At 36.6% G+C, this 14,466-nt stretch overlaps 2 protein-coding genes across 2 annotated transcripts in view; both read right to left on the reverse strand.

The window, feature by feature from the left end:
- Positions 1-9,166, reverse strand: part of kiaa1841 (KIAA1841 ortholog) — an 18,653-nt gene extending 9,487 nt beyond the window's left edge. The window contains exons 1-9 of the mRNA XM_015369949.1: positions 8,663-9,166; positions 6,063-6,214; positions 5,735-5,909; positions 4,082-4,178; positions 3,734-3,972; positions 3,474-3,532; positions 1,767-1,927; positions 1,275-1,361; positions 1,067-1,177 (exon numbers count right to left, since the gene is read on the reverse strand). Coding sequence (XP_015225435.1) covers positions 1,067-1,177; positions 1,275-1,361; positions 1,767-1,927; positions 3,474-3,532; positions 3,734-3,972; positions 4,082-4,178; positions 5,735-5,909; positions 6,063-6,212 — 1,079 coding nt within the window. The 5' untranslated portion in view covers positions 6,213-6,214; positions 8,663-9,166. The remainder of the gene's footprint in view (positions 1-1,066; positions 1,178-1,274; positions 1,362-1,766; positions 1,928-3,473; positions 3,533-3,733; positions 3,973-4,081; positions 4,179-5,734; positions 5,910-6,062; positions 6,215-8,662) is intronic.
- Positions 9,167-9,853: 687 nt separating this feature from the next.
- On the reverse strand, positions 9,854-14,200 carry pex13 (peroxisomal biogenesis factor 13). The gene is made up of 4 exons (XM_015369957.1): positions 14,040-14,200; positions 12,264-12,973; positions 10,835-10,957; positions 9,854-10,697 (listed from the first exon to the last, which is right to left on the reverse strand). Exons 1-4 carry the CDS (start codon positions 14,111-14,113, stop codon positions 10,354-10,356), a joined length of 1,251 nt encoding a protein of 416 aa, XP_015225443.1. The 5' UTR covers positions 14,114-14,200; the 3' UTR covers positions 9,854-10,353.
- Positions 14,201-14,466: the final 266 nt, after the last annotated feature.

Consider the following 14,466-nt stretch of genomic DNA (forward strand, 5'->3'; position numbering starts at 1 on the left):
TACAGAAGAGCTATATGTGTATATATTTGATCTCTTTTTGTTCTTATTTTTTATCTTTATTATATTGTATAGTTGGATGTGTGTATATATTATATAAAACTGTAACTGGATCGTGTAACAAAAGTAATTTCCCTCTGGGATTATTAAAGTATTTCTGATTCTGATTCTGAAAGAATTTTTCAAAATAGTCGAAAAATTGAGCTTTCAATTCATATAGTGGCATCTGGCTGTTTTTTTTTTAAGGTTACTTTATACTTTTATGCTTTAAGTAGTTTTTGGAGCACATACTTTTTCCCTTTTTCTTGAGTAAAGAGGTCAAGTTGATACTTCAACTTTTACCAGAGTGTTTTCAAACTGCAGTATCTATACTTCTACCAAAGTAACAAATGTGTTTACTTTTGACACTGCAATTCCATTTTATAATAATTGCAAATACAAATAATTTATGGCTTTCTCCATTTTAAAAGTGAACAGTAATTTTGTTTAAATTGGATAAATATAAATCTGCATCATCTGTCAAGTGTAGTATAATAATTTGCCATTAGTTTTGTGTCAGTTGGTCACATGACCTAAAGCTATTGGAAAAAACCCCCCACTACTTTTAAGTAGAAGAATTACTACAAAATATAAAAAAGGAGTTTGCCTCGTCTTTCTAGTCTAAAATAATGATCTGGCATTCAATTTGTGCCACCGGATCACAAGATAAAGTCAATAATTTTGTTTATCAAGAGTGTTTGTTTCAGATATTTATGGCTCATTTCTGCCGGCCTCGTCCACCTTCTTATCTGATGAAGACGTTGAAGAAAGAGATCCGACCACAACGTCTCAAAACTATTATCACTGGGATTATTCTGCTCGCTATATCTGTGTGACCTTCTAGTCTGGGTACGCCTTTCGGTTGAAGCAAGATCAGATATTAAATGTGGATGGAAATGCGGCTCTGGGGTGACATACTTTGCATTTTTAAAACAAAATCCCAGCATTTATCATTAATTTGGAGGAGTGAATAAGGAAGCGCATGAATGTGGCCGGGTAAACTTATACGGTAAAGTTCTTGCCGTAGTACCTCTGGTGAGTATAGATAATCTGTCCGCAAATGTCCACGTTAATTTTCCTTGGAACGCAGGAAATCTTCCTCTCTGTCTCTTTGGTCAGAAGCTTGAGGCACAGACAACACCTTCATTATGGAGAGAAAACAAACAAAAAAAGCATCTTCAGTTAGTTTCCAAAAAAAGAAGAAAAGATCAAATCGGAAAAGTAGAGTTCATAATGACCTGTAGAGTGTCGAGGCGTTTCCTGGTGAATCTTTGTTATGGTGCTTTGGATCGAGAAGCTGCTCAATTTTCTTCTGAAACAGTTTACTTTAAGGTGGAAAGGTGAGGAAAGCAGGTTCAGTAAATTAACAAAAAACCTCAGTCTTAATTTAGCTTTTCTTAAATTAGCCAGATATCGTTCTAAAGCAGACCAGAGGTTAACAAACTTTTCAGCTCGAGAGCCACAAGACAGAACCAGAATGGACTCGTAACCCACACTACCGGTTGGAATACAAACGTTTAAAAAAAGAAATCTATGAGGCATGATGGTACTAAAACAGCTCCGTATTGTATTTTGCCCATTACCAAGTAATGCTTTTATATATTCAAACACATAAATGTCTTCATCATTATCATTTACAATTAGTTCAATTTCTTTACAGGACATAATGAAGATCATGACAGCAACTTTTAGAATCACCGCTTTAGACCAACAAGCTTCAAACCTCTAACCTTTTGAATTTATCTTTTTTGTCCCTGATGTCGTCGGCCTCATTGTGGTTGAAGAGCTCAGCGATCCGTGTGGCCAAGTTGCTGTTGATGCAGTTCATGTTGCATGGAGTCGCAACAATGGCGCTCATGTGTTTGTGGCAATACTGGATGCACTCTTCTACCTGAACATGGACAAAGATGTTCACGTGCCTGCAGGACTTCCTGCTGGTTGATAAATATCACTAAATCCACCAAAGAATAACTTCCTAAACAAAGTTTCACCACAGCTTCTATTCTGGCTGTTTTTATAAACCAAAATACTCCAACCCCCTCACTGACCAGCACCTACAGTAAATATCTGCAAAATGCCTTCATAATAAATTAATCATAGCATAATATCACTAAAATAAAAAAAATAAAAATCTAATTTAAGCAAATAATTTTATTCTGTTTGAAAAAGTCAGAGATTCTCTGATTCTGCTGAAGCAGCAAAAAGGACATTTTTTAATTTAGAACCAGTCCAAGTTTGTTTTTCTTATCTCATTAGAGTTTGGTTTTTAACCTAAAATGCCTTTTCCCTTTCAAACAAATATAGGTATATCCTAAAACATAACATTTAAGGTATAGTAGAGGATTTTTTTGTGAATTGTTGAAAAGACCCGCCCTCTCCACTACAAATGTACAGCCCTGTACCCGCTCCCGAGAGTGAACGCCTGTTTAACGTGCAACAGCATTTACACCCATTTCTCCTCATGCACGCTCTGTTTAAAAGTTGCTGTTTGCATCGCTCATGCAACCTTACTTTCCAAAAGAAGATTCGCAATTTTTCCACTCTCAGACTCACCACCGCCAAGTGAAAATGGGGACGAGCACGTAGGACGGCATTACGTAAACATATCACCAGAATGATTGACAAGTAGGAGGACCGCTTATTTTGATGATCCACCTGGAAAAAGAACATCCTCCACTATACCTTTAAATAAAATAAAAATAGAAATAACTTAGGAAGAGAAATAAGGTCTGAAAAAAGAAAGACCCTTAACTTCCAGCTTTAGTGCTCTTGAAAGGAACTGCACTGTGAAAAAATGAAACAGCCTCCTCTGTGCTTTGGAACCTGACAGGGGGGCTTGGACCAGCAGATTAAAGGCAAGGCCACAATCACCCCTGCAGATTTAATTCTATGTCAGGGAACCAAAAATATGACAGATCAGATGTCACATCTATTTTGTTGCTGAACAACTGTCAGCTTTAATATAATCATGAATTACTAATTAAAGGTTCCAAGAAAGTGTTGATTTCCTAAAAATTACTTGTGATGACAATAATTATGCCATCCATTATTGTATAAAAGAGAATTACTACCTAAGGTGCTTTTTGTTGTTTTTATAAAAATAAAAGTGCAAATTAAAGTTTTCATTCTAGTGTGAAATTATGTTATGTATTTTTCTTACACATTATTGCTGGTGTACAAATCAATGTGGAGGGTAAAACAAACAGAATGATAAACGACTCTAGTTAAAAATAAAGTCCTGATAAAACCATATCCATGCAACAATAAGCACAGTTCTGTGTACAGGCCTCCTTTTTTCAGGAAATGACCAAAAATCAGCCAAAAGCTTAAAATCAATGAGTTAGAAATAAAGGTTTTAGGTTTGCTTTTTGTTTTATCTGAAAAATCAAAAGGCATGAACACATCACCCACTTCTCTTCACACACCACAACACTTACTAACGTATCCATCTTCAAGAACTCGGAGGAGATCAGGATTGAGATCACATTGCTGGGCTCTGAAACCGACAAACACCACATGTCCAACCAACCAAGCAAACAACACAGAACAGGCAGCCAAGGACCCACCATACACACATCACATTTAGTGAGCCGTAAACCGAGCGCCATCCACGGTTTACACAAGCAGGTGGACAGCTCAGGCTTTACCAGGTTTAATCATGTGAGCTCTAGAGGTGATTTTATTTTAACAGATTTACCCAGACGGGGTTTGTCTTTGTTCCCCTCTCCGACAGAGTTCCTTCTGACGTACTTCATGAGCCAGTCGAAGATCTGCACGTCGCAGTGAACTGAGATGTCCAACTCTTCCCACCTCTGTTGGTCCACAGACAAATACTCTGCAAAGTAACGCATCTCTTTGACCAGAAGATCTCTGGGACAGGTGAAATCCTGCTTCAGGTTCTTGGTCTCGTCACACACATGGATCACCATATTAAGACTGGGGATAAAAAAAAAAAAGTTTATTATTTAAAAAAAGAAATGCCTACGTTTTTATGTGAGGTGATGTATCTTCTTCAGGTCAAGCACTTTTTAAAAGGACTACTCACTCCCGTGGCTTTTGAGGTTTGTCATCGGCTTCAATGGAAACTTGCTTCTCTGTCGCCTCCAAACTGCTACTCCTTCCAGAGGGGACTGACTTAGACCCTTCAGACATTAGGAGAAAAAAAAAGTTAAAAGAACCTAAACCCAGAACAGAAGTACAGTCTCCTTCCACCCGTAACATCTTCACATTTTGTCATGTTCAAACCACAAATGTCAATGTATTTTATGGACACTAGAGGTCAACGAAGAGGAGTGCTTAATTTAACATCTAACCAAGATAATCATAATAACAAGGTTATATATAGCGTTTTTTAGTGGTTCATCAGTCTCCAACTCCAAAGAATCTATTTCAGCACTGAGCCAGGTTACATATGATCCTGCCCGGTACAGTGTAAAACTTACACTGATCGCAGTGTCAGAATTGCAGAGTTAATTTTACTTCACATAGTGTTATTTTTTTTACAAGTGTTAACAATTGTCAGAGTAATTCTTATTTTACTCTATAACTAATATCGACTCACATTCCCCTTCTTCTCCTTTGACAATTTGAGCTGATGTAACGAGTAAATTGCTCCACTGTAAAATCAATAAAGTCAATCACTAGAGTAAAATTTTACACTGCATTGGGCAGGACCATATGTATCCTGGCTCAGTGTTGAAATTGAATATTTAAGTGTTACATTAACATTGCTAATTTTACTGTGAAGCTATGGGTGAACCATTAGCATAGAATGACTCATGCATGCAAAGTTACAAAGTTGGGAGTTTTTTTTATTAGGGACTACAGCAAATTGAGTATACCACACAATACAGTCACTGCTTTAATAATCATACGGTTAATTAGTTTGAGCTTTTTTTCTTCTTTTTTTTTATTCATCATTAATAATGTTTAGATCTTACAGGTATTTATTGTATTTAAGATGCACCCTGAAAAAAAAAAAGATGGTAAAACTTATTTTAGGCTCACAATAAGACCTTGTGAGCCTAGCTGCAATTTGGAGTTGTGCGTCCTTCTACTCGTTAAAATATCATTCTCCAGTGTCCAGAAGAAAGCATTGTGATCTCTATTTTAAACTACATTCAACATGAATGTTTTTTGTTTTGTTTTTTGCCAGGAAAACAATACACTGGGAAAAAAAATCGAAATCTAGATAAGTAATTTTTTCTTAAAATAAGTGAATTTGTTCTTGGATTAAGGAGGTAAAGGAGAAATTTTGCTAATGGAACAAGAAAATTTACAATTAAAATAAAGAAACACAAATTGCATTGTCTTATTTCAAGTGCATATTATCTAATTATCTTATTTTAAGAGTAAAAACACTAATTCCATTGGCAAACTTCTGATTTACCTACTCAAATTAGGCGTAAATACACTAAATTTAAGATATTTTTTACCTATTTCTAGAACGTTTTTCCAGTGTAAGATGCTTGGTGAGATCTTCTTGGATGAAGCTGAGAGCTTTACTATGTGTGGACTTTTTAACATATTCAAAACAGTCTTACATGTAATGGAAAGAGCACTACATTCTTAATATGAACAAGAAGACATATTTAATACCCTGTAAAGATTCTGGTTGATTTTATTCATCATGATTACATCCTATTATTCAATTTGAATATCATCTTAAATGTCTGAGCACATTATAGTACTAACCAACCTGTAACTTTACCGCAGCTCTGATTGCTTCCTTCTCTCTTGACCAGATCTTCAGCCTCCAGCAGGGTGCACAGGCTCTCAGATGGTGAGACGCTTCCCCCCATCAGGTCATTACATTGATAATCCACATGGGGAAACCCAGCCGTGGTCTTCAGCTCCTCATATCGGCGGGCGCACTGTGAAAACCAAATCAAAGCTGGTGATTTGTTCTCATAAGCAATTATTGTACCCAGAGTTGCTAAGCCGTGCAGAAAAAGATGGGCATAATGGATTAACTGAAGAGAAAATGGCTGATGGAAGCATTCATAGATACCCAGCACTGTGGTTACCTCATTAGGAGTGAAGCCTGGCACCAGTTTGGCCACATTATCCCAGTTTATGGGCTGAGGCACTCCCCACAGAGACCCCAATACCATATCCAACACCAGGACATTGTTGTCGTAGGGGAAATTATTGTTGTCCGAACAGAAGCGGCTCATCTCTTTACGGACACACAGTCAACAACAAAAAAGATATTCAGTTAACACAAACAAAGCCACTGATCCAGTTTTGAGATTTCTGCAAGAAAAGCATTTGGTTGGATTCATAAGAACCTGCTTAATTAAAGATGCACTTTAAGCTGTCAGAGTTGAATCTGATATTTTTTATTTTCTTTTTTATGCTATTCTATAATGAATCATACAGTTTAATTCTAAAGTCAGGGTCTGTTAAACATAGACATAAATTTAGTTGAAAAGTGAGTTAAAGTTTTTTCTATATTGTGCAGTAACTAGAGCAGAAACACTTTAAGCTAACTTAGTTCCCTTTTGCTTTTGACAGTTTATTCCTCTAGTTTGGCAGACAATAAACAAATTTGAATTTTTGCTTGTCTCCTGCTGCGGAGGACCCTGTTGCTCTGGAGAGAGAAAAAAAAGGGGCCCACTCCAGTGCATGCTGGTCCTATTAACAGCTCCTTTATGGCCCCACAGTTCAACCAGGCTGACTTACAACAGCAAATGAAACAAAAAAAAAAGATTAAAATAATAATTAAACTACAAATAACTACCATAAATAGTCCTAAACTAATGCCCAATACACATGAATGGGGAAAAGTGACATCATAGTCCTAAACTTAGGACTATTTATGAGGTTACTGAACTATAATTATGACCAGTAACAATTGGATTACAGAGAATTCAAATGCATTTTTAGACATCCAGAATTTTTATTCCCGATAGGAGTAATGTCATTTTGGATATCTGAAAGTAATAGCCCAATACACATGAATGGAAAAAGTGACGTAATTTGTCCTAGATAGAATTACATTTCAGATATCTCAAATGTTGATTTCAGATAGAAGGAATATATTTAAAGATATCTGAAATACAAACAAATATATGTTAAAATAAGTAAAGATTTGTAGATATCTGAAATGTAGTTCTTACTACTACAAATTTGATTCCAGAGTACTTAAAATTTAATTTCTATGGGTAGAAATGTAATTAGGGATATCTAAAATACAATTCTGACTAGGAGTATTATAATTGTGACTAGTTAGAATGCTTTAGTGCTATCTATAATAGAAATGTGACTAGTCAGCCTGCATATTTTATGTTAAAACGGCACCCCATTTCTTTTTTGAATGTTAGTCAAAATATGTTTTTAAGTTTCTAAAACTGTATTTTGGATAGGCATTATTAAGATGTAGATATCAGCAATTCAAATTTAACTAGTCATATATCAATAGTTGATATCTGTAATTATATTTCTACTAGTAGAAATATGTTTTAGATGTCAAGAATTGAATTTCTGGAGATCTGTAATGTTACATTTATTTTTCGCTATCTGAAATAGTAATTATGACCAGCAGTAACTCTATTATGGAGAACTGAAATTAGAATCAATCCTCGTCAGAATTCATTTTAGATAGGAAGAATGTTATTTCAGATATCTGGAAGTAAAAGCCCAATACACATGAATGGGAAAAGTGATGTCATTTGTACAAGTAAGAATTACATTTTAGATATCTGAAATGCTCATTTTGACTAGGAAGAAATAAATTTGAGACATCGTGAATATATATTCAGTCAAGCTAATAAATGTCAAAAGGGTCACTTAAAATTTGTAAAGATTTCTAGGTATTTGAAAGTTTATTCTTACTATTACTATTATATTCTTGGCAGCCTGAAATGTAATTTTTGCTAGCAAAAATTTATTTTAGGATATCTATATATACATTTCTGTGTAGTAGGAATGTCTTTTTGACTAGGAAGAAACTTATTTTAGAGATCAACAAATAGAACAATAGAGAGAACAGCTTCTAATAAATGTCAAAACGGCCTGCCATATCCACCATGACCTAAGAAGATTGCTGTTGCTCCCAAACTCTATAACTACCCTTTTTTTACTATAAGGATTTGTGATACCTTGAAAGATTTAAGTACTTTTTAAAATTCAAGCTAATGGGTTTAAATCAAGCTATTTTTTCTTTAATCATAGCTTTTTGCTGTTCTTTTCCCTTAGCCAGTTTATTCTAACATACTTATTTATTTCATTATCGACCAGGTTTCTATATTTTTATGAGATTGAAATACCTTCACAACCCTTTAGATTTGAAAAGTGCTCTATAAATGAAGGTTAAAAAATAGGTTGACAGAGAACGTTTTACAATTATTTGTATTGCCCTTTTTCTTTTTCTTTATATTTCAGAAAAACAATTAAAATATATCGATCATTTCCAAAGTAGAAAGTTGTCTCAGCACATATAGGCTGCTCATGATGCAATATAAACATAAATATAAAAAATGACGGCGCAGAGGGAGGTGATGCTACCGCAGGCCGAGTCTCTTGGTAACTGTAACATCAGATGCTTTCAGGTTAAATCAAATACATAGTTATTTCTGAGATGAAACAAAAAAACGAGCGTATTGATGTAGTGAATAGCCCTTACCGTCGTAGCAGAGTCAAAACCGCGGATGAATCTTGTCCGCCATTCGTGAAAATGGTGCTGATGCTGCGGTCCAACGGCTAACTACCAGAGGAGCTAACTTTGCGGGATGGCACTATTTGCTTCCTTCAGGTAACCGTCGGAAATTTAACTTCCGAAAGTCACTCTTACGCAGTTTATGCCTTTCCAAGTTAAGGCATCCATATATATACAACTTATTTACTTAGAAGGGCACAGACAAAAACGTCCACATATTTTCCGTAAAAATTAGATAAAAAATGAAACTACCTCTCCAAAGCAAACGATTTCCGACAGTCCAGAAAGGCAGCAAAACCTGGATTAGTTAGCATGAGTGCCAATCATAAACGAAGGCGTCCGCGTCATTGTCTTGTTTACGCATTAAACTAGAACCCACGAACCATTTAGTTTAACAATAAAACAAACGCCAGCTAGAAAACCTCTGATATACGTGAAAAGCTGTAGTTAATAAAGCCATCCCAGTTGCCGCACTGCAGCACCTTGAGCGTCCTGTTGCTATGAGACGACAGTCGTAAACCAGGTGTCGTCAATTGTTTCGGAAAAAAAAAAAAAAATTCACAGCAGCATTTGGTCCAGTTCCAAATAAAACGGCATAAAAAATAAAGTTCATGTGCAAAACGTATGCAATTAAAAAAAGTATATTAATACAAAGAAGAATAAAAAATAAAAGCTGAAAGAAAGTAGAAAGCTTGGGTTTGAGAGCATGTTTAGAACGTATTCCGCTTACAGCTTTGAAAAACAAAAGAAAGTCATTATGAAATATATTAAATTTTGACTGGATTTTAAAAATGTGGCCTTATGAATTAAAAAAAAAAATCCAAAGGAGGACAAGAGGAATTATAAGAAAACCATTGTTTGGATTACCCTTTGAAAAAAAAAATCTTAAACAGTCAGCTGTTTAAGTGTCGATACAATTAATAGGTGCAGTAAAGGCACTGCACTGAAGACTTTGCATTTGAACAGGGTCAGTGCAACTACTAGTAGCATATGGCAATACCTGGACACTAGATATGTAGAATAGACGGGCACATCAATCGCTCACATGCAGTATCCATGGTCTTGGAGATGGAAAAATCAGCTCCATTGTGTTTAATATCGCCAGTGACGGTAGCAACTGCACAATAAAAAAGCTTTGAAAATATTTATTTCCAAAATATTAATATTAAATATTTACAAAATTACTCTGAGACTGATAAAGTGAAGAAATTAGGCAGATTGCACTTCTCCAACTCTGAATCATATTTGTTCCAGACAGAAGCCAACACAGAAGACCAGGCGGCCATCAACAGAGAGCCCAAGCTTCACAAGATAACATAATCACATTATCAAACTCATTCTCCTAAAAACTGATAACATACCAGATTCTTTCATGACCTTGCAAAAGAAACTTGCTCAAGCATTTATTGTGCAACCTCTGAATGAGAAAATGTAAAGATATCCTAATACTTTTATTTAAAAGTTTTCCATTAGAAAACCTGAATTCAGATTTTGATATTTTAAATTAAGAACTAATAAGGCGTTTATGATGAGATTCTTTGTGAATACAACTGCTATCGTTTGAATTTTAGTTAACTTCAAGAGTTACAGATTGCAAACAAGCACAGACTGAGCTATTCATTGTTAATTATAAATCCCTACACATGAAGACATAGCCTTCAGAGGTCAGTCTTTTCGGGCACGTTCACCACAGTGGTAGATGGCATGTCGGAGCTCGACGTGCTCAGATCAAAGGAAGCAGGAGTTTCTCTGTATGCAGACTCCAGGAGCTGCTCTGCAGAGGCTGTGGCGAGGTCAGAGCTGAAGTCTCTGGCTGCAACAGACTGTGAGGCTGTCTGGGATGTCTGCACGCTCCCTTGCTCAACCTGAGTGAGCCTCTCCATCTCTGCGTGCTTACGGCCTCTCCTTTTTCCAAGGATCTTGACGTAGTTTGCGGGGACGAGTCCAGTGGTCTCACCGTCTAGGCTGGCCAGCAGCCATCCTCGCACCCGGGGTTGTTGCTCTATGGGGAATGATATATAAGGATTTTAGTCTGACACTCGGGATGTTAAATACAATTAATATTTGAAAACTCCAGCCCAACTGTACATTTTAACCTAATATGTCAGATTCTTCTAGAAGATGCTAATGACATGTCACCTTTAGGGGCCAGATTAAGCATGTCTCCAGCCCGCAACGAAACTTCCTCCTCTGAAGAAGCCGTAAAATCGTATTCTGCTCTGGCCACAACATGGTCGTCCTCCCCACTGGCCCAGTTAGTGGCTAAATACAGAAGGAATATTTCAATTAACTACATTTATTTTTTTTAAAACACTTGACATTTTTCCCATTTATTTTTACATTCAAACTACAAACTTCTGTCTATTTTACTAGACTTTTATGTGACATACCACAAAAAGAAGTGAATGTAGAAGAAAATGTGGGAATGAAACAGATGTTTTTCAAGCTTTATTTAATTAATGAAAAATAAAAATTGTATTCAGACTCTATTTTGACAGCCTAAATTAAAAAATTGGCAAACTAATGGCTTAAAAATTGTAATGCAGACCATCTGAACGAACTTTGGATAACATGACTATTGATGGAGATAAAATAAGGGTTCCTGCAGGTGCAACCAACTCAAATATGTGATATTTAAGTCAAAAATTTAAGACATATGTCTTAAATTTCATTCAGAAATGTAAGACCTATGTCAAAACATAGTTATATTAACTTGAGTAACTTTAAAAAAGTACTTTTATGATCACTTTATTGTACTTTTAACTTAGGGAATCTAATTAATCCAGATGAGTAAAGTATAAGGCAACCAAAACAAGCCTGATGCAATAGAGACTTTCTGCCAGAAAGACACTTAAGGTGCATTCGCACTGAACGTGGTGAATTTTCTCTTTGGTTCGCCTGACATTCTGCTCGTCTCTTGCAAACACCTCAGAGAACTTCCCAACAGCTCGCTTCACCAAAAAGGAAAAGTGTCTGCCTGCTTGCTGGTGTTGCTATTCATACACACAATACATATACATAGTTACTTACTGAAAGGGTTGCTTCTAAGGTTTAAGGTGAAAAACTGGACTTAAAAAGAACAAAAGAAAACATTTTTTTCTAACTGAATTTGGTATTTTTCTTTTTTTTTAATAAAAAGTCTATTATTAAAACTTCCACCTCACAATTAGAGACTAATGTAAGCTGGTCTCTGACATAAATCCTTTTATGGATGTTTGTAGTTGTCACATGATTTACATGCAAAGCATAAACAAAGTGAAGAAGTAACTGGGAACTTTAGGACGTGTGTGTTTTGATGTCTTAGCCCATGTTCTCAGTTCAGGTAAATGCAACACAAATCTAATTTTTTTTTTTTTGCCCCTATGCAACATATATCCAACAACTTAGTCTGAACAACCCAATTTAGATCTTTTCACCTCCCAACTAATCTGAATCTCTGACTTTCATATGTGGAACTAAATCGGATATGTTACTGTATCCAACTCTCATATTATAATCCAGGCTTCAACTAGCAAAGCAGTCACTGCTGCACAAAAACAGGTTCTAAACAGCCAGACATTAGCCTTACCACTTTCTTCAGAGCCTGCAGTGGAGCTTAGCAGCTTCCAGATGAGATAGGGTCCACCAAGAACTACAGCAAAGAAAAGGAAGATTGGCCAGGACTTTACACTCTGATCCTCAGCCCCTGCTCCATAACCCCTGGATGCAGCTGTAGCCAGGGCATCCGTTGTGCTGTCAGCCCACAGGTCTTCAACATCAGTATCTGACCTTCTACCCAGCAGTCTCAGCAAGCGTCTGTAGAGGTAGCGCAGCGTTCGCACCAGAGCGAAGGCTGACAGAACCCTTGTGAAGTGAGCACGCAGCCTTGTTAGGTGGTTGGCTACATCCAGCACAGCGCGGAAGCTGTTGTACACTGCTGAAAAGGTGGCGTCCAGCATCATGCTGACCGAGGTAAAGGCCTGGACGATGCTTTCAATGGACTGGAAGGCACCGCGGCTGCTTTCCTCCGCCTGCTGTACAAAGCGGCTGGGAGGGACGTCCTCTGTGTGTGGGAAGCGGCTGTACCCTCCCATGCCATAGCTGCCGCCATAGCTGTAAGGACTGTAGCCACCATAGAGGGAGCTCCCATAGGGACTGTAGGAGGAGGTAAAAGAGCTGTAGGAAGGACGATATGACTGCTGCATGGGGCGGGGAGGCACTGGAGGAGCCATTCTGGTTAGAACAGGTGGGCCTGCTGGTGTGGAAAGGCCCCCAGCTGCTGGTCTGAAGTCTGTAGATCTGTTTAGTTGGAAGAGAAGCCAATAGAGGGTTTTATAGTGACACAAGGTAGCTCCAAAAGGAAAGGGTTCAAAGATCTGCTTAATATAAGGAACATTTGTTGTGATCATTATGAGAACAAAGTGTATCCACTTTGGGTACTAAGGTGTCAAATAGAGGAAAAAAAAAAATCAGACATTTTGTAAAATAACTGAACCTCAAAAGTAAACAAAAAACAAAACACATCTCACTATCTCTTTAACAAAATGCAAAGGTAGCATGTGAGTAAACAATACTATAAGGTTCCCTGAGATAACATGTGTTGGGAATTGGCAGTATAGAAATAATCTGAATTGAATTAAATGTCTAACAGCTTTTAAAGCAGTCTTCTGCAGCAGTAAAGACACTGCTGCTGTAAATCACTATGGGAAAGATTTAAGTCCATTCAAAACTTAAAAACTGTTTAAAAACTGTAAGTTTTAAGATGAAAACCTCAGACCTCAACATTTCTTTGAAAGCACTGGTGAGCTAATCTATTTTTATCCTGTACATGAAGACATCTGGTTAATTTTAAAGACTGGACTGCACATAATGGAATTATGAATTATTTTCTATCATTATTATGTTAAATAAATAATAATGGTGTGGAATATATTGTGTATTTCTGATATTTTTCCAGGACTATATCTAAAGCCAAGAATTTGCCGCAATGACAGCTGAAAAGAGCTGGATCTGATCTTACTTAAAATGATTTTTGACTCTTTAGAAGGCCAAAGCAACAAATTGATTCGTATTTAGATGGTAATTTATCCAGACATGCTTGAAATGTAATGTAAACAACAGGCCGCAGGCACCGAGGCCTTAGCTTAAATTGATCAACCACAGTTTAACAATTCAGAGGAACAAATATACATTTGACAAATTTAGCATAGATAAAACTTAAATATCAACTGTTCGGCAAACTCAAGTATGTTTGGTTAGCAGCTTCAGCTTCTGAAACAAATGTAGCATCCACTAGCTAACAACATTAGCAAACGTTTTGCTAGCAGCAAACCCCGCCAACATAAACTGAATAAATGCGTTTTACCTATAATTTAAAGGTGCGCCGATAGCTCCTGGAATACGTCTTTCCCATGGTTTTGGTGGAGGTTGGGAATCCATCGTAGAATATAAAACTAACAAAAATAAAAAGAGCGTAGTGTGTCCCTGGCCTTTGACCGCTTTGGTAGTGCTGCTTTCGTGTGCTCCTCGTAATTTCAGAAATTAGAAATTGAAAGTCACATAGCCACAATTGATAAATACAAAATAGCGTAACAATTGTTATGAATAACGTTTAATAGCAATTACATGACGGTATTATTCCTTTCTCACCCATATTTATCATGCCTTTTCTTCATAATTTTATTTTAAAAAAAATCCCGACGGTCATCAAACATAGCACTTGTTTATCGAAAGCCCAGAATAATCGATTGCCATTGTTGTGATGATAGATAGATAGATAGATAGATAGATAG

Source organism: Cyprinodon variegatus, unplaced genomic scaffold, assembly GCF_000732505.1.
Source record: "Cyprinodon variegatus isolate N-32 unplaced genomic scaffold, C_variegatus-1.0 Scaffold40, whole genome shotgun sequence".
Classification (NCBI taxonomy): Eukaryota; Metazoa; Chordata; class Actinopteri; order Cyprinodontiformes; family Cyprinodontidae; genus Cyprinodon; species Cyprinodon variegatus.

Excerpts from the sequence above, each read along its gene's own strand:
- pex13 (XM_015369957.1), bottom strand. The coding sequence starts at position 14,113 with ATGGATTCCCAACCTCCACCAAAACCATGGGAAAGACGTATTCCAGGA. Across the intron at positions 10,958-12,263 it reads TGCAGGCTCTGAAGAAAGTG|CCACTAACTGGGCCAGTGGG; the intron begins GTAAGGCTAATG and ends TTCTGTATTTAG. Across the intron at positions 10,698-10,834 it reads GCTTAATCTGGCCCCTAAAG|AGCAACAACCCCGGGTGCGA; the intron begins GTGACATGTCAT and ends CATTCCCCATAG.